At 38.3% G+C, this 21,868-nt stretch overlaps 1 protein-coding gene across 1 annotated transcript in view; it reads left to right on the forward strand.

The window, feature by feature from the left end:
- The window catches only part of TDRD5 (tudor domain containing 5), a 100,097-nt gene extending 87,114 nt beyond the window's left edge, over positions 1–12,983 (forward strand). Inside the window, exons 14-17 of the mRNA XM_057315572.1 lie at positions 126–305; positions 1,025–1,168; positions 7,434–7,644; positions 12,590–12,983. Coding sequence (XP_057171555.1) covers positions 126–305; positions 1,025–1,168; positions 7,434–7,644; positions 12,590–12,834 — 780 coding nt within the window. The 3' untranslated portion in view covers positions 12,835–12,983. The remainder of the gene's footprint in view (positions 1–125; positions 306–1,024; positions 1,169–7,433; positions 7,645–12,589) is intronic.
- Positions 12,984–21,868: the final 8,885 nt, after the last annotated feature.

Here is a 21,868-nt window from a genome sequence, read left to right on the forward strand (position 1 = left end):
CAGTTATGTATTCAAACTGCTGTCTTTACCTGGAGTCAGGAAAAAAATTTTAAACCTAAATTTTAAAATGTACTCATATAGCAACTGTAAATTAAAGGTTTTCTTTGTCTTCTGATACATTTTAGGATGAGATCCCCACTGGAATGCCATGCCTGGAATCAGTGACTATCGGTGATGATGTTTGGGATGAGAATTGGTTACCTTTGCAGGCTAAAATGGGAAAAGGGGGTGATGCTGCCTCCCACTTATTTACCTCAAGTCTTGGTGGAAAGAAACCATACCCATCACGTAAAGAAATGCCACAGGTTAGATCCCTGGGAAAACAGCAAATCATTACTGAAAAATGGAAATGTAAATTTCCTCAAGAAATTTATACACTCTAGAATTCAAAAGGATTTATCCCATGATAATTCAGAAGAATTCATTTTTTTCCCCCAAAGATGATAGTGATAGGGAGGGGAACAAGTTGAAACAGGGAAGAGTAAATCATGGACTTATTGTCTTATCTAACCTTTTAACCATTATGATTTTTGTTTTATCATTGGACTCTTAGGCCTTGGGATCTATAAATAAACTGTTTTCACTAAATTTATTTTTATTGCATTAGCTTTGTAATATAATCTCTGGGTCTCTGCATTGAGAATTTTTGCTAATATTGGGCCTAACTATATATTTAAAATGTAACTTATTTCCCACTGGTTATTAGAAGAAATATCTACAGTTAAATTCCTCCTTATTATTTATGCCATTTAAATACTAGATGATCATGAAAAATCATCTGGCCATTTTCTTCAACAGTATTCAAGAAAATGCTACAAACCAGAGCTGTATTTGTTTTTATGACATCTGTGTGTTCCAAGGAATTCAAGATATTGGATATGGACCACACTGATATAGAAACTTAATAAACACCTTTTCCTGTTTGATCAACTCTGCCTCCTTGCCTTTACCTTGCCCATGTTATTCTTTGTCTGGATCATGTGGCTCTGTCTCTTGGTTTATGCTTGCAATTTTTTCTCTATAGGATTGGTGCTTTTCTGGACCCAAAGATGTATGGGATGATTCATGGCAGCCTTCAGGCCTTATGAATGGAGTGAAAGTAGAAGTTCAAAAACAAGAGGGATTGGGTGCTCAGGAAAAAAATACTGGCACAACCAGGATTCAAAAGGTAAATGTCTAATGAATGTTATTGACAGATTCTCATGAGGAAGTGCTTTCATTTTTAGAAAGTAAAATTCTTGTTAATGATCCCTCTCTAGCATTTGGTGGAACACCTATGCACAGAATGTAGGTTGATTTTAAAATTAATTTCAGTCAACTTAATTGATTTATCTCTTCAGAAAATCCGAAGCTTAGAATTGAAAGATTGATAAAATCTCTACGTAAGAGATACAGAAAACAGGTATTTTCATATAATTTAGCCAAAAATATAAATCTCTACTTTTTTCCTTTTATGTTGCTGTGGCAGAAAGTGCTAATCCTGGAACAAAACCTGTTTGTCTTGGGTTTCTCAAATATATTACGAGCATCCTGAAAACAGCAGCACAATTTGTGTGAGTCATGAAATCTGGCCACCAGGCCTCTGCACTTTTATTTTCATGTGTCACATTTAAAATAAAGGACTCAAAGCTGGGAGACTTGTTGAAAAGCAGATTTATGGTTATTTTGTATGAGCGCATGTATGCTGTGTTATATAGAACATTTCTGTTCCAGAAATGGGGGTTGCCTAACAGCACAGATTTCATTTTAGGATTAACACCTCAACCCTTCAGAAACGCCCAGTGCCCGTTAGCAGTCACACCCTGAGGCAACTAGTAATCTGCTTTCTGTCCCTACAGATTTGCCTCGTTAGGGCATTTGATACAAATGTCGTATAATGCGTGGTCATTTGTGGTTGTGTTTCCTTTGCCGTGCGGAAGATTTTTAGTTTCATGTAGTCCCACTAGTTTATTTTTGCTTTTGTTGCTTATGCTTTTGGTTTCATATCCAATAAATGATTACCAAAACCGGCGTCCTGAAGCTTCCCCTCTATTTTCTTCTAGGAGATTTTTCGTTTCAGGTCTTATGTTTAAGTCTTTAATCCATTTTGAGTCAGTTTTTGTGTCTAGTGTAAAATAAAGGTCCAGTTTCATTCATTTGCCTGTGGATATCCAGTTTTCCCAGCATCGTGTGTTGAAGAGACTGTCCTTTCCCCATCATGTAGTCTTGGCACTGTTATCAAAGATCAGTTGACTGAATGTGTGTTTTTATTTTTGGGCTCTCGATTTTATTCTTTTGGTCTGTATGTCTGCTTTGTGCCAGTCCCATAATGTTTTTACTGTAACTTTGTAAGTGTATTTTGAAATCAGGAAGAGCGCTCCCTCCTTTCCCTCCACCTTCCCTAAGACTGTTTTGGCTATTTGGGGTCCTTTGTGATTTTGTGGTTTCATATGAATTTTAGAATTGTTTTTCTGTTTTTGTAAAAAATGCCATTGACATTTTGATAGGAATTGCTTTGAACCTGTACATCACTTTGGGTAGTATGGAAATTTTAATATTAATTCTTCCAATCCGTGAGTATGAAATATCTTCCTATTTATTTATGGCTTCTTCATCAGTGTTATATAGTTTTCAGTGTATAGGTCTTTCACCTCCTATTCTTTTTGATGCTATTGTGAATGGATTGTTTTCTTAATTTCCTTTCCAAGTAATCTGTACACTCAATGTGGGGCTTGAACTCACAGCCTCCGACATCAAGAGTCACATGCCAGCCAGGCACTCCTTAATTTCCTTTTCAAGTAGTTCATTGTTAGTATATAGAAATGCAATTTTGTTTGTTGATATTTGAATATTCTCTTATTAGTCTAGCTAAAGGTTTGTAAATTTTGTTTATGGCTTCAAAAAACTAGCTCTTAGTTTCATTTTTTTTCTATTATATTTCATTTATTTTTACTCTAATTTCTATTATTTCATGCCTTCTGCTAACTTTGGCCTTAGTTCTTTTTTTTAATTCCTTAAGGTATAAAGTGAAGTTGTTTGTGATTCTTCTTTCTTTATGTAGGCATTTACTGCTATAAACGTTGCTGTTCATCTCAGCTCAGGCTGTGACGGGGCTGGGGTCAGCCTCGCACTGGACCCCCCACCAGTGGGGAGCCTGCTCCTCCCTGTCCGTCTGCCCCTCCCCCCATTCATGCGCTCTCCCTCTCTCTCTCTCTCTCTCAAAATCTTTAAAAAAAATTCCTCTTAGTTCTCATTTTGCTGTATCCCATAAATTTTGGTATGCTGTTTTCATTTGTCTCAGGATATTTTCTAGTTTCTCTTTGATTTCTGTTTTGACCCATTGGCTGTTCAGGAATATGTTGTTTAATTTCCCAAGTTTCTGAGTTTAATCTTCATTTTTGATGGATATTTCCCCTGAGTGTTGAATTTTAGGGTGACACTTTTTTCTTTCAGCCCTTTGAAGATGTCCTACCATTATGTTCAGGCTTCTGTTGAATTGCCAGCTGTCAGGTATCATTGCTCCGTTGACAGTGATGTCTTTTTTTCTCTGGCTTCTTTTAAGATTTTTCTGTCTTTTGCTTTAAGCTCTTTGATAATGATATATCTAGATGTAATTTCCTTTGGATTTACTTTGTGGTTCACTGAGCTTATTGAATAAGAAGATTGATGCCTTTCATCAGTTTTAGAAAATTCTGGCCTATTTGTCTAATCAAATAGTGCTTTTCCCTCATTATCGCCCTCCTGCTGGCATTCCAGTTACCCATGTGCTAGCACTTTGGCTGAGTCCCACATGCCTGTTGGGCTCTTTTCTCATGTTTACATTCTTTTTTCTTTTTTTCCGCTGTGTCTCAGTTTGGAGATTTTCTATCGATTCTTCTAAAATACTAGTCCTGTCATCTGTGGGATCCATTCCGCTGCTAAACCCACACATTGAATTCTTAATTTCAAACATTTTTCATTTCTAGAATGCCCATTTGATTCTTTTTTTAAACTAAATTTGAATTCTCTGTTTAAATTCTCCACATTTTCATCAATTTTTTTCTGTCACTTCCTCTACATTCTTGATCATGCTTAATCACGGTTATTTTAAAGTTTTTTTCAGATGATGCCAATGTCTGAATCAGCTTGGGTATGTTCTTCCCCCCACCCCCATATTTGATCTTCTCTTTTATCCTGATTTTGGCATTGTTGGGCTGGGGTGGAGAAAGTGGGAAGCATATCTCATGAGTTTTTTAATTGAATATTGGACATTATGGATAAAAAATTCCAGAGGCTCTGGGTAAGTTCTCTTCCTCCAAGGCAGGCTGAGATGTCCTATGGCTGGCAGATACCAGCCAGTCACCTTAACACACACATTGAGGTTTGGTTTTAGGTTTTGTTAGCACTGCTATTTTTCACTTTTGTCCTTACTCCTTAGATGTGGCTGTTACTCCTAATGCGGGATCCTTTGGGGATCTCAGCTGAAATCCTAGGTGGGGCTGAGATTCCATCCTCTGTCTCCTCAGCTTTATAAGGTATATTTCATATTCCATATAGGTACCCATTTAAAATGCACGGTTTAATGGCTTTAGTATATTCACTAGTCCATTAGTTTATTGTGCATTCATCCCACAAGCAATTGTGGAACATTTTCATTATCCCCCAAAGAAACCCTGCATCCCTTAGCTGACACCCTACCCCTTATCAGCCAGATACTCATCTACTTTCTGTCTCCATTGATTTACTTATTTTTTGCAACATTTCATGAAATTAGAATCAGTACAATATGTGACCTTTTTTTTTTAAGATTTTATTTATTTATTCGACAGAGATAGAGACAGCCAGCGAGAGAGGGAACACAAGCAGGGGGAGTGGGAGAGGAAGAAGCAGGCTCATAGCGGGGGAGCCTGATGTGGGGCTCGATCCCATAACGCCGGGATCACGCCCTGAGCCGGAGGCAGACGCTTAACGACTGCGCCATCCAGGCGCCCCAATATGTGACCTTTTGGGTCTGGTTTCCTAACATAATATTCTCAAGGTTAATCATGTATCAGTACTTTATTTCCTTTTATGGCCGAATAATCCATTGTATGGATAGACCTCATTTTGTTCATTCGTCAGCTGATGGACATTTGGGTTATTTTCAGTTTTTTTTGCTATTATGAATAATGCTGTTGTGACATTCATGTACATGTTTTTATGTAGATGTGTATCACGTTTTATGAGGGTATATATCTAGGAGTGGAATTGCTGGGTCATATGGTAACTCTTTATTTAATGTTTTGTGGAATTGCCAGACTTTCCTAAATAGACATTCCCACCAGCCATATAAGAGTGTTCCAATTTGTCCACATCTTTGCCAGTACTTGTTATATCTATTTTTTTTTAACATAGCCATCCTAGTGGGTGTGAAGTTGTATGTTATTGTGGTTTGGGGCTACGCTTTTGATTGCACATGTTAATCATGTTTCTTGAAAGTTTGTCATTTACCTCTAGTTCCATGAGGTGTATTTTCAGATAACTATGACGGAGGCAGTCACTGATAACTACAGAGAGCTAAATCTGGTAGAACAATGCTTCTCAAAGTATAATGTGCCTACACATCCCCTAAGAATCTTGTGAAAACGCAGGATCTGATTGAACAAATTTGGGATGGGGATGCAGGCTCTGCACATCTAGCGAGCTCCCAGGTGATGCTGCTGGTTGGTGAACCACACTTTGAGCAGCAAGGCTGGAGAACACTCTGAGAAAGAACCTCGATTGTCAGTTAAGTGCTCAAGTTGACTGCAGGCACTTGCTTTCAGGGTGTCATACAAATTTAGACAGGATTTGCCTTTGTTGCTTTTTTTTTTTTTTTTTCAGAATAAGAAGCTATTAGAATGCATCTTAAATATGTTTTAATGATGTATCTTTCTTCGAAATCATATTTATGAGGAAAGAAAAAGAATATTGCCTTAAAAATTTGTTTCTGATTTCAATTTTTGTTGAAATCTACTGAAAATAGCAGGGCGTAGTATAAAAAAAACACTTGGTCTGCAGTCTACGGCTTAGCCTCACCACAAACTAAAATCTGCAGGTTGGCACAAGTTACCTTTTGGAGCCTCAGTTTGTCTATCTGCAAAGACCAATTTAAATAGTGATCTTTTCAGCTCCAAAAATTTATCATGTTAGTGTTTATTTACTTGGCTTCGGAGCCTTATTGAAAGAACTCACTAACGCTTAGCCTAATTCTGAGAATAAACTTGCAGGGTAACTAAAACACACATGAATTGCATAAGCCAAGTAAAAATTTGAATCTGGATCTTTGATTTCCTGAAGTAGCGTATTGTGTGGCCAGTATAGCTTGTGAGTTTCATTTTTGCTGTCAAAAAAAGGCTACACACATAGCCCTTTGTATATTGCATAATAGTATAACTGCATTCATGCCTGCCGCGTTTGAAAATGAGCAGGATTTTTTTGTTATGGAACAGAAAAGGAATGCCAGCTGATACTAAATGTCTACTACATATGAGCCTGAAGAACATACAAAGCTACATTTTCTGTTTGTATAATTACTGGTTCAGTTCACTCAGGGCAGATCACAGACTGTCGGCAGCCTAGATGGGGTAGGGCTGGCTTTGTCATATTAATGCCAGTTACCATCACAGAAGATAAATGCTAAGTTACCATAGATTGTATCTGCTTCAGCAATGACTGTACAGTAGGATATAGGATCTCATGGTTAAAATTTGATATTCCATTCACTTAAGTTCAATTTAGTCTCCATATGGGATGTTCATCTTTTTCTCTCAAACCCTGGTTCTTAATACTCCATTTTGTCTCTTCTTCCGAAGAGCCTTCCTTTAACCACTTTATGTTCTCCTAGTGTGGTGTTCTCTCTGCAGAATGCGGGCAACACCTCCATTCATGGCTGGCTGCAGGACACACAGTTTCTCTGAGGGCTGTGAGCTTAGGGACAGGGATCCTGTCTTACCGGGAGGTGGTGAGAACATGGACTGGGCTGAGTTTCCATCTCTGCTTTGTCACCTACTGATTGACACTGGATAACTTCGCCTCTTGTGAAAAGCGTTCTACTAAGTGAAAGGGCCCATAGTGAGGACAAACCCCTAAGCTAGAGCGGTCGTCCTGAGGTTTAAATGAAGAAGCACCTGCAGGTAACCTGGCAGTGTGCCAGAGTGTGAGTGCTCACCACGTCCTCTCGAATTTCCCGCCACCCTTCCTTAGCTCTGTGCGGCAGCTTTCAGCACCGGGTTTGCTCATAATATGTGTCCAATAAATGTTTCTTGAATCGCGAAGTTAGAGAAGGACTCATTTTTTCTAGAACGCAACTAGGTTCTTATAAGTAAGTAGTGGTATTAATTCTGATATGAAAAATATTTGTCTTGTCTATAACTAAGGAACCAAAACAGGGTTAATTCCCCCTGTTACGCTAACAGTACTTTTCATGCTTTTGCTCTTCTTTTCTCATCCTGCAGCTGCCACCCGTAGAGAGCTCTTCAGATCCTTCCACATTGCCCAAACTGGAGGAATTCTACAGCTCTCTGATCCAGTCGCAGCAGTCAGCAGAAGGGAGCCAGCCCCAGCCCAGCTGCATTCAGACTCCGGCAAAGCCAGTGCAGCTGTCCACAGCAGCCCTCAGTGCAAGTCCCACGGCGCTTGATTCTGCAGAAAAACACTCTGGTTCAGGTAGCTTTACATAGAATCGACAAATACCGTGGTTTGTCATCCTGCTAAAAACTTTCCTTTATCTTTTTCAGAACATAACTTGAAAAATTGCTGACTTTAGCATTTGTCTCAAGTACTTACTGGGTTCAGTTGTTCCCTTCTATCTTGCCACTCCTCTTTTTTTTTGCAGTTTGGTTGAGGGGAGTCAGTTTTACATACAGTAGAATTTTCCAGTTTTTAAGATGGTTCTGTGAGTTTTGACACATGTGTACAGTCTTGTAACCACCACAGTCATGACGTAGAACAGTTCCCCCTGTTCTTTGCTTCCCTCTGCACTCATTCCCTCCCCTTGCTTGCTGGTTCCTGCCATGTTACTTTCTCTTTTCTAGAATTTCATAGAAAGAGAGTCATGAATTATACAGTTTTTAAGTCTGACCTTTTTCACTCAGCACGATGTTTTAGAGATTCGTTTAAGTTGTTGCCAGTGTCAAAGTTTGTTCTTATTTATTGCTAAGTGGTACCAGTTGTCTGGCTCTGTTCCTTAGATGGACAGACTTGAGCCCGTATGAATAAAGCTGTTGTGGACATTCACAGCTCTTTGTGTAGACGTGTTCATACATACCGAGGAGTGAAATTGCCGAGTCACGTGATCACATGATAAACTTTTTAAGAACTGCCAAAAAAGTTTTCCAAAGTGGCTCTTCCATTTTTTATTCACACCAGTAATGTGTGAAATCCGATTGCTCCATCTCCTTGCCAACAAATGGTATTATCAGTCTTTTAAAATTTTGCTGTTCTGGTGCATGCGTAGTGGTATCTTATTGTGGTTTATGTTTCACTGTTTGCCGGTGAGGTTGACCGTCTCTTCATGTACTGTCTTTAGTGAACTGTTTGCTCATTTTTATTGGATTATCATCTTTTCATTGATTTGTAAAAATTCTTTATTCTGGACACAAAAGTTTTGTCAGATATAAACATCTGTATGTATGTGATACATATATCACAACTATTTTCATGCATGTGACTTCCTTAACATCTTTGGAAGAGCAAAAGTTTTCATTTTGATGAAGTCTGATTGATTTTTTTTCTTAACATAAAGTTTGAGTTTTTTGTGTCCTGTTTAGAAATCTTTCCTAACCCAAGTAACTGCTTTGCTTTTTTTCTTTTGAAAAGTTCTGTAGTTTTAGGTCTTAAAATTAGATCTGTGATCCAGTTTGTTAATTTTTGAGTTATGGTTTGTATTAATATTATGGTGTGATATAAGGATCAATGTTTATTTTAATCGCATATAAATATCAGTTGTTCTAGCACCATTTGTTGAAAAGACTATCCTTTTTTAAACTGCCTTGATATCTTTGTCAAAAGTCAGTAGGCTGTATATGGGAGGGTCTATTTCTGGACTTCCTGTTATGTTTTAGTGGTTTATATGGCTTTATACCACTGCCTTGATTAGTGTGGCTTTATATGTCTTAAAATCATATAATTTTGTTCTTTTTCAAATTGTTTTGGCTATTTTAGATCATTTTCCATATGAATTTTATAATTAACATAAATTTACACAAAGCCTGCTAAAATTTTTATTGGGATTTCTTTTCATACATTGTAATACTAGTTTCAGGTGTACAGTATAGTGGTTCAGCAATTCCATACATCACCCAGTCCTTATCACCACAAGTGCTTAATCCCCATCACCTATTCAACTCCCACACCCCCTCTCACTTCTGATAACCATTTTTTTCAAGTTTTTATTTAAATTCCAGTATAATTAATATACAGTATAATACTGGTTTCAGGTGTACAGTTTAGTGATTCAACACTTCCATACATCACCCAGTGCTCATTACAACAAGTGCACTCAATCCCCATCACATATTTTGCCCATCCCCCCCCACCTCCCCTCTTTTAACCATTAGTTTGTTCTCTGTAGTTGAGAGTCTATTTCTTCGTTTGCTTCTCTTTTCTCTCCCATGCTCATTTGTTTTGTTTCTTAAATTCCACATGTGAATGAAATCAAATGGTATATGTCTTTCTCCTGCAGACTTATTTCACTTTGCATAATACTCTCAAGCTCCATCCGTGTCATCACAAATGGCAAGATTTCATTCTTTTTTATGGCTGAGTAATATTCCATTGTATATATGTACCACCTCTCCTTTATCCTTTCACCATTCCATGGATACTTGGGCTGTTTCCATAATTTGCCTGTTGCTGATAATGCTGCTACAAACATCAGGGTGCATGTATCCTTTTGAGTTTGTATTTTTGTATTCTTTGGGTAACTACCTAGTAGTACAATTGCTGGATCAGAGGGTAGTTCTATTTTTAATGTTTTGAAGAATCTCCATACTGTTTTCTAGAGTGACTGCATCAGTTTGCATTCTAACCAACAGTGCAAGAGGGTTCCCCTTTCTCCACATCCTTGCGAACACCTGTTGTTTTGTGTATTGTTGATTTTAGTCATTCTGGCAGGTGTGAAATGATATTGCATTGTCATTGTGATTTACATTTCCCTGATGATCAGCGATGATGAGCGTCTTTTCATGTGTCTGTTGGCCATCTGTATGTCCTCTTTGGAAAAATGTCTATTCAAGTCTTCTGCCCATTTTTTATTTGGGTTATTTGTTTTTGGGGTGCTGAGTTAGTATAGCTGCCAAGTATAAGTTCTTTATATATTTTGGATACTAATCCTTTATCAGAGATGTCATTTGCAAATATCTTCTCCCATCCTGTAGGTTGCCTTTTTTTTTTTTTTAAGATTTTATTTATTTATTTGACAGACAACCAGCGAGAGAGGAAACACAGGCAAGGGAGTGGGAGAGGAAGAAGCAGGCTCCCAGCAGAGGAGCCTGATGCAGGGCTCGATCCCAGGACCCCGGGATCACGCCCTGAGCCGAAGGCAGATGCTTAACAACTGAGCCACCCAGGCCCCCCTGCCTTTTAGTTTTGTTGTTTATACGTTTGCCGTGCAGAAGCTTTTTATTTTGATGAAGTGCCAGTAGTTAATTTTTGCTTTTGTTTCCCTTGCCTCTGCAGACGTATCTAGAAAGAAGTTGCTATGGCTGATCTCAGAGGTTACTGCATGTATTCTTATCTAACTAGATTTCTAGCTGCCTCTTCTCTGGTACTTTCTTCGCACAAATTTAAGGCACTGTGGCCTTCTTGAATTCCAAACTCTGTCTTTTCAACCCAGTAAGATCTCCAGGCTCAGTTTGGATTCTCCCATCTTGTACTGAAGCCTAGAAACTATTTCAGTGGTGAGCTAAGGCCCTTGTAGGGCTCACTTCATTTGTTTCCCTTCTCTTAGGGATCACTGTTTTGCATGCTTGTTGTTCAGTGTATGAATCTGCTGCTGTTTCATACATTTTGTCCAGTTTTCCAGTTGTTTAAAGCAGAAGAGATTGTTTTTCTTTTCTTTTTTTTTTTTTAAAGATTTTATTTATTTATTTAACAGAGATAGAGACAGCCAGCGAGAGAGGGAACACAAGCAGGGGGAGTGGGAGAGGAAGAAGCAGGCTCATAGCAGAGGAGCCTGATGTGGGGCTCGAACCCAGAACGCTGGGATCACGCCCTGAGCCGAAGGCAGACGCTTAACCGCTGTGCCACCCAGGCACCCCAAGAGATTGTTTTTCAATCACTGTTGAATTAACATCATATCTGGAAGCAGAAGTTTTGCTGTTCTTGGGGCACCTGGGTAGCTCAATCGTTAAGCGTTTGCCTTTGGCTCAGGGCGTGATCCCGGCGTTCTGGGATCAAACCCCACATCAGGCTCCTCTGCTGGAAGCCTGCTTCTTCCTCTCCCACTCCCCCTGCTTGTGTTCCCTCTCTCGCTGGCTGTCTCTATCTCTGTCGAATAAATAAATAAAATCTTTAAAAAAAAAAGAAGTTTTGCTGTTCTTTCAAATTCTTTGATCATGTGTCCCTGCTTTCATATATTTGTACCTTTTAAAATCTGAGCTCACCAAAACTGTGTAAAACCTCTTATTTTATTAGAACTCACCAGCTCTTTTCCTCTCTAGTGGACATTAATTATAGCTTTATGATCAGAGTTTTACTTTTTGGAATACCCTGTGAAATTCTCCTTGAATATAATTCATCACAAATGTACGGAACATATACCACACACTGCATTGCTGCTAAAAATGCAAAGATGAATAAAGTACTGGATTTCGCCCATATTTTCTCTAGATTTTTTGAAATCGGTGTTTTTAAGGTCTAGAGCAGTGCTTTTCAATATGTAATCATACTTGTACTAGTGTGCGAAGTGTTTGTGATGATGGACAACACATTACCATTTTATTTAGTTCACCTGGATTTTTTTTTTTTTTTTTCTTAACTAAAGCATAATTTTCTTGAAGGAAGCGGTGTGTTTGCTTCGATGCCGGCAAAAGCTCCTTCTCTCATTGTAGGCAGGTAATAAAGAGTTCACGGTCTAGAGTATGCATGTGACAATGCCTAGCATTCCCTTCCTTTGGCACTAATTCCTAAGGAATTTATTTTATGGCTGATAACTGGTTTTTGGAACTTCTTACAAACATCTTGGTTAGTTTTGTTTTTACACTGGTACAGACTCAAACTGAAACCACTTTGGCAATAGAAAACAGCTGTGGGACACCATTGTGCTCACTGCTGGAAGGAAAGAGAGCTTCAGGACTCCTCCCTGGAATTGGAATTATATGCAGTTTGTGACGTCCTGGAAAGAAATTTTCCCTTCCCTGTTGATAAGTATATTTTTTGTCTCTCTTTTCCCCCCTCATTCTGACAAGGGTTTATTTCGTCTCAGTTCCCCACTCTCATTTCCATTCCATTTGTTGACTGGTTTGACTGTCATCCTCTCGAATTGTACCAAAAGATGTCACCACCTAAAGAAAATGATTGTCACACACATTAGTAAAGATCTAGAATGAGAAAGAGAAGGCAGTGAGTGTGAGAACCCCTTGAATAGACTTATGTTTTCTTTCTTTTTCAGTGGAGAGCTCTCCGGAGAGCCTAAAGAATGATTTCTCTAGTAGCCATGCTATTACAGTATTCAAAGACAAGAGTCATGGAGCCATGGACCAGCTCTCTTTGATCTTGTCTCCTGAGCATCAGATTTCCCAGAAGCTCTACATTCCTCGGAGCACAGCCACCGCTGCCTTAGGAGCCGCTGCACGGTTAGCCACCTCCAGGAGCCTCTTACACTGGTACCCCAGTGTGAAAAGGATGGAAGCGTGAGGGAGGGAGTAGGGAAGAAAGTAAGTCCGGTGCTTTAGGTCTTCGTGATTTCCCAAGGCCAAGACAAGGAGGAGGTATTGAGACAAAACTGTATTTTGGTAGTTGATGCCTTTGTCTTTCTGTGTGACCGAATGTGAGCTTTATTTTGCTAACAGTCCACTTCGTTGTGTAAGTATTGGTATTTAATGTTAGTTTTAATTTCTATTGACAGTGTTTCTTATTCCGTATAGTTTTGTTCACCTTAATGTAATAGTTTAAAGGAATTTGTATTTTTTGTTGTTTTTGTGTGTGTTTCTATAAATGTTTTTCTTGTACATATCATGACTGATAAATGAAAACTGAAAAACTAATGTTTTGTGATCCATATTTAGTAAGACAAAAATGATCTCAGAGTCTTATCTCCAGAAAAAAGATGTCTGAATTGTAAGGCTGCTTTTTCTTTCTCATTTGAAATTTTCTGTATCCTAGAGATAATCCAGGGCTCCAGTTCTTACCATTATTATTTCTTTGAAATGCTAGGATCAGTGAGAAAATCCACATCCTGAAGCTTTGGTCATATAAACACTTTCACATTTAAAAATTTTGAGTATTTCAGTACAGGCAGTTTCCTGAAGACTAATAACAAAATTCTAGAGACTGGTTGTTGCAAGTTGGCTGCGCCGTCTCCGAAGGCCTCACGGTTCCTAGGAACATCAACGTTTAAGCATCTGTGGAACATGGTTTTCTCTGAAGTCAGACTGTGCAAAACACCATATAGCTCATAGTAGGATCCATCAAGAAGAAATAAGAGACTGAAAGGTGAAATTCAAGAATGTGAGTGGTACTAGTTTAAATTCTCTGTGATAAAATACCAGACTTATCCCCAAATTTAAAAGATCCAATACAGAAGCATTTCTTGAAGTAAAATCTGAGAAAGAGCTGTGAATTACTTGTGTGCTGCATATAATTCGATTCTCCCCTTCTGGGTCCCTCCTCTAATTAGGGCCTCCTGTTTTGGCATTACACGGCAGAGCTGGCCCCTACTTCCTTTCTCTCTTTCTACAATAAGGAATTTCTCCTCTTCTCAGCTACTCAATCAGCAAAATGTCTGCTGTGGAAAGAATGAGATGAAAGTAAATATAAAGTACATTTAAATTTAGACTGTTACTGGCTGAAACTTCTTTCTTAGAATTAAGCAATCATGAAACAAAGTTAAACCCTGAGTCTCTAAATACTGATGGTTTTGGTTTAAAAACCTTAGAGAAAACATATTTCATAGAATAAAATTTAAAAATCCAGATTCACCTTGAATTCCAATATATCTGTAAGAATGATGATATTCTAATTGACAAAAAAAAAGGGGGGTTGGTAATCTGGAAACATCCTGATAGTTGATCCAACAGAAAGAACAGGTACCCATTTGGGTTTCTGTGATTTTATATTAGACATCTTTATAGGAGAAGACAGTTGGAAAGTTATACGGAGGGTCAATGAACAGTTAAATGTCATATGACAGTTAAATATCATTTATGATACTCAACTGTGTTACAAACTGGAAAAGTTCTGTTTTTCATGTAGGTTTAGGTAATTACCCACAATTTGTTTCTAAAGAAGAAAATTCATTTTGGAATTATGCTTCTTAGAATTCTTCCTTTAAAGAAGAAGCCAAGTTTGAGTAATATACTTCACTTCTCCAGATGGGCAGTCCTTGGGTTTGGGACAAAGTGAATCTGGTAGTATTTACATATTTAGTAGGTCATCCTATAACTCTCTCTGTAATAGCATGAGCTACCAGGAGGAACTCTGCCAATGCTGGGTAACCTGACAGCAACTAATTTTACACTTTGCCAGTTAGATGGGGTTATGGAATCAGTGTGCTAATAAAGCTCCTTGTGATCCCATCCATTTGCAAATGACCAGATAGAGAGACGGAGGCATCTTAAACTAATGAGTGTCAATATACTTTGAAAGAAGCCTATTTAGAAATTAATAGTTAACATCCTGAGTGAGCAGAGCGAAGAATGAACCTCTGAGAGGTATTTTGACTACTTGGCTTTGACTAAGACAGCCAATCTGCCAGTTTGTTTACGTACCTTCTCATAAAGTGAGTTTTGCTTGGCAGTTAACTAAAATAGCCCAAAGCATCAAAAAAAAAAAAAAAAAAGTACTAGATCATTTGAACTTGAGTAAATAGATTCATGTATATGGGCAGGAATAGCAATAAGAAATGTTGAAAAGATAGGTAAATGCTCTGTGGTTTAGGGTTAAGTTAATTGTATCTTATTGTCTAAAGATGAGTTGATATATATTATACTTAGAACAGTCCCCCTCCCCATGTTTTTGTTGTTAAGGATCTGTCAGAAGTCATGGAGTTCCCCAAGAAGTGTTGAATGGGACGCGGGGGCTTGAGTGTGTGAGAGGGAATGGGGATGAGAATGTAAAGGAAAGTCCTGGTTATAAACTCTTTAGGGATGTAAGAAGGGGTAGCTTTACGAATAGCCACTCAGGTTTTAAATCCAGTGGCTTGTAGCCAATACCCATCTCCCATCTAAAAACACACCATGAGATATCAAAACAGGGGCCCTTCCAGCTGCAGTCAGCTAGGCCTGTAACCACCCTCTGACTCACACATCTGAGATGCCAGTTGCCCATTTCAAGGCATGAGGATAACTAGAGGCTTCTGCCTGTAGTCAGATTCCATCTAACCTGAAGACTTAGAATTATAGAGTTTTAATCTAAAGGGGAACTTAGATGAGAAAGTTAAGCCTAGAAAGACTGACTCATCTATGGTCCCATGCCTCACATTCCCTTATGGGCTAACTCCTAGCTCAGCGCCTTTCCCACAGAAAACTATTGCAACTCTGTCTTGTGTAATTTAAATGATTTGGTGCCAGAAGACGTAGTTTGGTAGGTAAGTCCAAAAGAATGGTGGTTCTGATAGCTGGGCAAACCCCTGGTGTTGAAGGGGAGATAGATTGATTTACAAGATCTTGTATTCTTGAATGTGGCTAGCTTAAATAACAGTGGGCCAATTCTGTGGCTAAAGAATCGGGGGGGGGGGGGTGGGTAGGGTTGCGGTAAGGGATGAGAAACCAGCATCCTACAGAGCAGTCTTAAGCTTCCTACTGACATTTATTCATGTGTAGCAAGGCTTTCCTAACAAATTGTTGATATCTTTTCAGAATTCATCTCATTTACACTTACAGTGTCGTAGACAGCATTATTCATATTTTTACAGGAGCCATCACTAAGACAACATTTTCATTTCCTGGAACCTGTTCAGATCTTGACGTTTTCCAGGATGCCAACCAAGGTGTATAGCAACTCAGTCTGCCTATATTCTTTGAACATAGCCCTATTCCTAACAGATATTGTTCGTCTCATTTCATCAGTCACCAGTCAATCTAGGAAGCTCTTGGTGTCATTAGCCTATTGGAACCAGAATACTTTAAATTCTCTTTTTAACTTCTCAGTCAAGGTCTTCTCTAACATTTAGAATTATTTTAACTTCTCAGTCAAGGTCTTCTCTAACATTTAGAATCACAGTTGACCTGTGTGCCACTTTTCACATGAAATTGAGTGTTTTACCCACTTCAAACTTGAGTGGAGAATTTATTCACAGCTAAGATTTCTTGGTTGTAAACATAGTTTTCAGGAAATGCTTTTAAGCTTTCTGTTTGGTATAAACTTTGTTTCATATTTTGGTTAAAATTTTTTTTTAATTTATGGAAAATGTTTATAAGAAACAATGTTTACTTGATTATTACGTCTTAGTGCAATTTAGATAAATAATTTGATGAGGAAACCAAACTTAGGACTCTTTCTCTGCACTCTAAGCTTTTGTTATGTAACTAATGGGAAGTTAATGGGATCAAGGAATTATGATTGGCCTAATGTTTGGAGTTTGTAACAGCATTTTGTTTGATTATATATATTTATGATGTTGGAATTTGTTTTGTCAAAAAAATGTCTAGGTGTTTTTTTTGTAACTAGTTTTTGTTTTGATGATTCTGAGGAATGAACATTTCACTGAATATGTGACGCAAAGAACTTAGTTGACTAAAATACAAAATTTGCTTATACAGTTGTGTAAACAGAGATTTGACACTCTTCTTGGCTGAAATATGTCTTCATTTTTGCCATGACCTTTTTATTCCTCACCTTTGTAAACCTTTGCTATGTTGTAGGTAAATACTTTTATTCCACGAAGCTGGAATTCATTCATACTGGAGCCACGTCTTGAGTAGCTGAGCGCCACGTTCTAGACTTGTTTTATTTCTCTTATTATAGCAACATGTCAGACCCTTCTCAGCCACGTTCCAGGTCCTTAAATTCTCTTCTGAGACTTTCCACACACGGATCGCAAGCCTGCTCTCCACGGGCAGCTGTAATTCAGCGTTCTGCCGATGCTCACTTGATTGTCCGAGTCCACATCCTGAGCCTTTGTTTGCCTGGAGCAGATTATTTCTAGGTGATTCTCAAACTCCATTCAGGTGGTTTGGTCAAACTGATCCTCAGTCTGTCATGCCACGGAACCGTAAGTAGGAACCAAAGTCAGCTCAGTTCATTTCTTGCTGCAACAGATGGCTCCTTGACGAAAGTGTCCTGTTACTGCCGCTGTCCCTCATACGTTCTGATGACAGATCTCTTCTGATACCATATATAGGAAAATACCTGTCAGCTAAGTGAGACTGTGTGTGTACCAGGATATCGACTATGAAGCAGAGGGTATCCCTGAAGGATGTTCCCTTTCTCTTCCCCATGATACCTGTCTTCCTCCTTCCTGATGGATGCCTATCTTCCCTTTCGCTTGGAAGGATGAAACTTAAACATACATGATATGGGCCCGAGTCATAAGTTACCCTTTCTTTTCTGAATTTTAAAAGTAGTAACATTCCTGTACTGATCTGGAATAGGATAGTTAAATAAATTGGGAGTAGGGGGTGGAACATTTGGCTATAATTAAGTGATAGTGTCCTTTTTACACCTTACATTTCGGGCAGGGAGCGTCTGTTTATTATCAGCTAGAATGTGATTTCCATCAACTTTTCTACAGTTGATGTTGATTTATTTTTGCTAAACTTTCTAGATTCAGAAACATAACTCCACCAAAACTTTTTGGTCTTTATGTAGTTTTTACTCGTAATTGACTTCATCCAGATTCATGAGGCTCAGCAAAATTGTCTAAAACCTTAAAAGAAAAACGGTGAGTTTTTCAATAAAATGCAAATCAGGTGTAGCAAACCTCAGTGTAGTTAAGTATCAAGTAAACCTGCCTTCTGTGTTGGCTTTGCTTAGGATCTTTTCAAACTTACAGTCATTCAACATTGTGGAAATCACTTTGTTGTATCAAATCTAGAGTTCTATGGGAATTTTTGTTTTTTGGCTAATTGAAAGAAATCAGATCTCTCTGGTACTACTTTGTCCTTGTAACGGGTCGTAAGGGTGGCATACTCTTGAGACTTAGCCTATTAAAGACCATTTGTTGAGCAACTCAGTAGAATCGTCTGTTTGACGTGAATATAATGTCTAAGAATTTCGAAGTTCTATATGCAATGGACCAGTGATCCCTAACCTTTTATGGGGTCATAAGTTTATTTTTAATGTCGAATACTGAGGGCGATCTCCCAAGGAAGTAGACATTCACATTCATATAAAATTGTTTCCTAATTTCTAGGAGTCCATGCCCCCTGAAACCTACCCTACACTTTCTTGAGTTCAGAAAGATCGCCGTCCCCCACCTCCACTGTCCCCTGTGCCATCCACTGGTTGCCTCAGATACAAACCTAGGAGCAGAATCATCCTTGACTCCTCCCTGCCCTTCATCCCCTCAGTTGATCCATTATCAAATCCTGTCCAATTCTACCTCCTAACCCACCTATCTTTCTGTAAATCTGCCATCACCTTAGGCCAAGCCACCTGTATGTCTTTTCTGGCATGGGGTCGATGTTCAGTAAGTTTTATTGGGTGAATGAATGAACAAACAAGATCAAATAGGATATAAGTAAGGTTCATTGAAATCTTGATCTTTTCTGTACAATGCTATTTTCTGAATGTCTATAAAACAGAAGTCTTTATTGGGAACAGTGTAATCAAGCACGAACAAACATCCTACTTCAGCTGCAGAAGGTTGAATAAAGAGCATGTTCTCCAGATATGAGAACTGAGTAGAAAGACCACATATTTTGTCTAGGTTATTCTTCTGCACAAATCATACTTGGTTATTTTTCTGGTTTGGTTTGTGAAAGAAAATGGCAAAAAAACAAAAAACAAAACAGTTTGAAATTTGCAGCTGAGTTCTCAGCAGTCTCTATGGCCTCCTTCCAGAAAAGTTTGATTTATCAAATTGACTATTTTTATTTTTTTATTTTTTTTTTCCTGGATAAAAAAATATATATATTGGCTTTATATTAGATAGTATAGTGTTACTGTTAATTTTAAGTATTAAAATACTATATATATTATACTATATATACAGGAAAATGTCCTTATCCTTAAAGAAATACATACAGAATATTCAGGGGTAAAGCATCATGGTATCTGAAACTTATTTTGAAATGGTTCAAGCAAATTTATAACATATACATATATGAAATATATAACAATTGCAAATACCTATGCATTCAACATTGGAGCACCTAAATACATAAAGCTAAACAGACATAAAGGGAGAAATTAACAATAATACAATAATAGTAGGAGACTTTAACACATACATCACTTCATCATTGGGTAGATCATCCAGACAGAAAATCAATAAGGAAACAATGGCTGTAAATAAGACTAGATGGACTTAACAGATATATATAGAACATTTCATCCCCAAACAGCAGAATACATTATTTTTTTTTTTAATGATTTTTTTATTATATTATGTTAGTCACCATACAGTACATCCCCGGTTTCCGATGTAAGGCTCGATGATTCATTAGTTGTGTATAACACCCAGTGCACCATGCAATACGTGCCCTCCTTACTACCCATCACCGGTCTATCCCATTCCCCCACCCCCCTCGCCTCTGAAGTCCTCAGTTTGTTTCTCATAGTCCATAGTCTCTCATGTTTCATTCCCCCTTCTGATTACCCCCCCTTTCTTTATCCCTCTCTTCCCCTACCGATCATCCTAGTTCTTATGTTCCATAGATGAGAGAAATCATATGATAGTTGTCTTTCTCTGCTTGACTTATTTCACTTAGCATTATCTCCTCCAGTGCTGTCCATGTTGTAGCAAATGTTGAGAACTCGTTCTTTCTGATAGCTGAGTAATATTCCATCGTATATATGGACCACAACTTCTTAATCCAGTCATCTGTTGAAGGGCATCTCGGCTCCTTCCACGATTTAGCTATTGTGGACATTGCTGCTATGAACATTGGGGTGCATATGGCCCTTCTCTTCACTACGTCTGTATCTTTGGGGTAAATACCCAGTAGTGCAATGGCCGGGTCATAGGGTAGCTCAATTTTTAACTTTTTAAGGGACGTCCACACTGTTTTCCAGAGTGGCTGTACCAACTTGCATTCCCACCAACAATGTAGGAGGGATCCCCTTTCTCCACATCCTCTCCAACAATTGTTGTTTCTTGCCTTGTCTATTTTTGCCATTCTAACTGGCGTAAGGTGGTATCTCAGTGTGGTTTTGATTTGAATTTCCTTGATGGCTAATGATTTTGAACATTTTTTCATGTGTCTGTTAGCCATTTGTATGTCTTCATTGGAAAAGTGTCTGTTCATATCTTCTGCCCATTTTTTGATTTGTTTATTTGTTTCTCGTGTATTGAGTTTGAGAAGTTCTTTGTAGATCTTGGATACCAGTCCTTTATCTGTAGTGTCATTTGCAAATATATTCTCCCATTCCGTGGGCTGCCTCTTAGTTTTTCTGACTGTTTCCTTGGCTGTGCAGAAACTTTTAATCTTGATGAAGTCCCATAAGTTCATTTTATCTTTTGTTTCTCTTGCCTTTGGGGATGTGTCATGAAAAAGGTTGCTTTGGCCGATGTTGTAGAGGTTGTTGCCTATGTTCTCCTCTAGAATTTTGATGGATTCCTGTCTCACATCGAGGTCTTTCATCCATTTGGAGTTTATTTTTGTGTATGGTGTGAGAGAGTGGTCAAGTTTCATTCTCTTGCATGTAGCTGTCCAATTTTCCCAGCACCATTTATTGAAGAGACTGTCTTTTTCCCACCGGATGTTTTTTCCTGCTTTATCAAATATTAGTTGCCCAAAGAGCCGAGGGTCCATTTCTGGGCTCTCTATTCTGTTCCATTGGTCTATGTGTCTGTTTTTGTGCCAGTACCATGCTGTCTTTGTGATCACAGCTTTGTAGTACAGCTCGAAATCCGGCATTGTGATGCCCCCAGCTTTGTTTTTCCTTTTCAACAGTTCCTTGGAGATTCGGGGCCTTTTCTGTTTCCATACAAATTTAAGGACTGTTTGTTCCAGTTCTTTGAAAAATGTCCTTGGTATTTTGATCGGGATAGCATTGAAAGTGTAGATTGCTCTGGGTAGCATGGACATTTTAACTATGTTAATTCTTCCGATCCATGAGCATGGAATATCTTTCCATCTTTTTATGTCTTCCTCAATGTCTTTCAAGAGTGATTTATAGTTTCTAGAATATAGGTCCTTTACGTCTCTGGTTAAGTTAATTCCAAGGTAACGTATGGTTTTTGGTGCTATTGTAAATGGGATGGATTCCCTAATTTCTCTTTCTTCGGTCTCGTTATTCGTGTATAGAAATGCAACTGATTTCTGAGCATTGATTTTGTATCCTGCCACGTTACTGAATTGCTCTATAACTTCTAATAGTTTGGGAGTGGCTTCTTTTGGGTTTTCCATATAGAGTATCATGTCATCTGCAAAGAGAGACATTTTGACTTCTTCTTTGCCAATTTGAATACCTTTGATCCCTTTTTGTCGTCTGATTGCTGTTGCAAGGACTTCTAGTACTATGTTGAATAATAGTGGCGAGAGTGGGCATCCTTGTCGAGTTCCTGATCTTAAGGGAAAGGCTTCCAGCTTTTCCCCATTGAGAATAATATTTGCAGTAGGCTTTT

Source organism: Ursus arctos, unplaced genomic scaffold (genome assembly GCF_023065955.2).
Source record: "Ursus arctos isolate Adak ecotype North America unplaced genomic scaffold, UrsArc2.0 scaffold_2, whole genome shotgun sequence".
Classification (NCBI taxonomy): Eukaryota; Metazoa; Chordata; class Mammalia; order Carnivora; family Ursidae; genus Ursus; species Ursus arctos.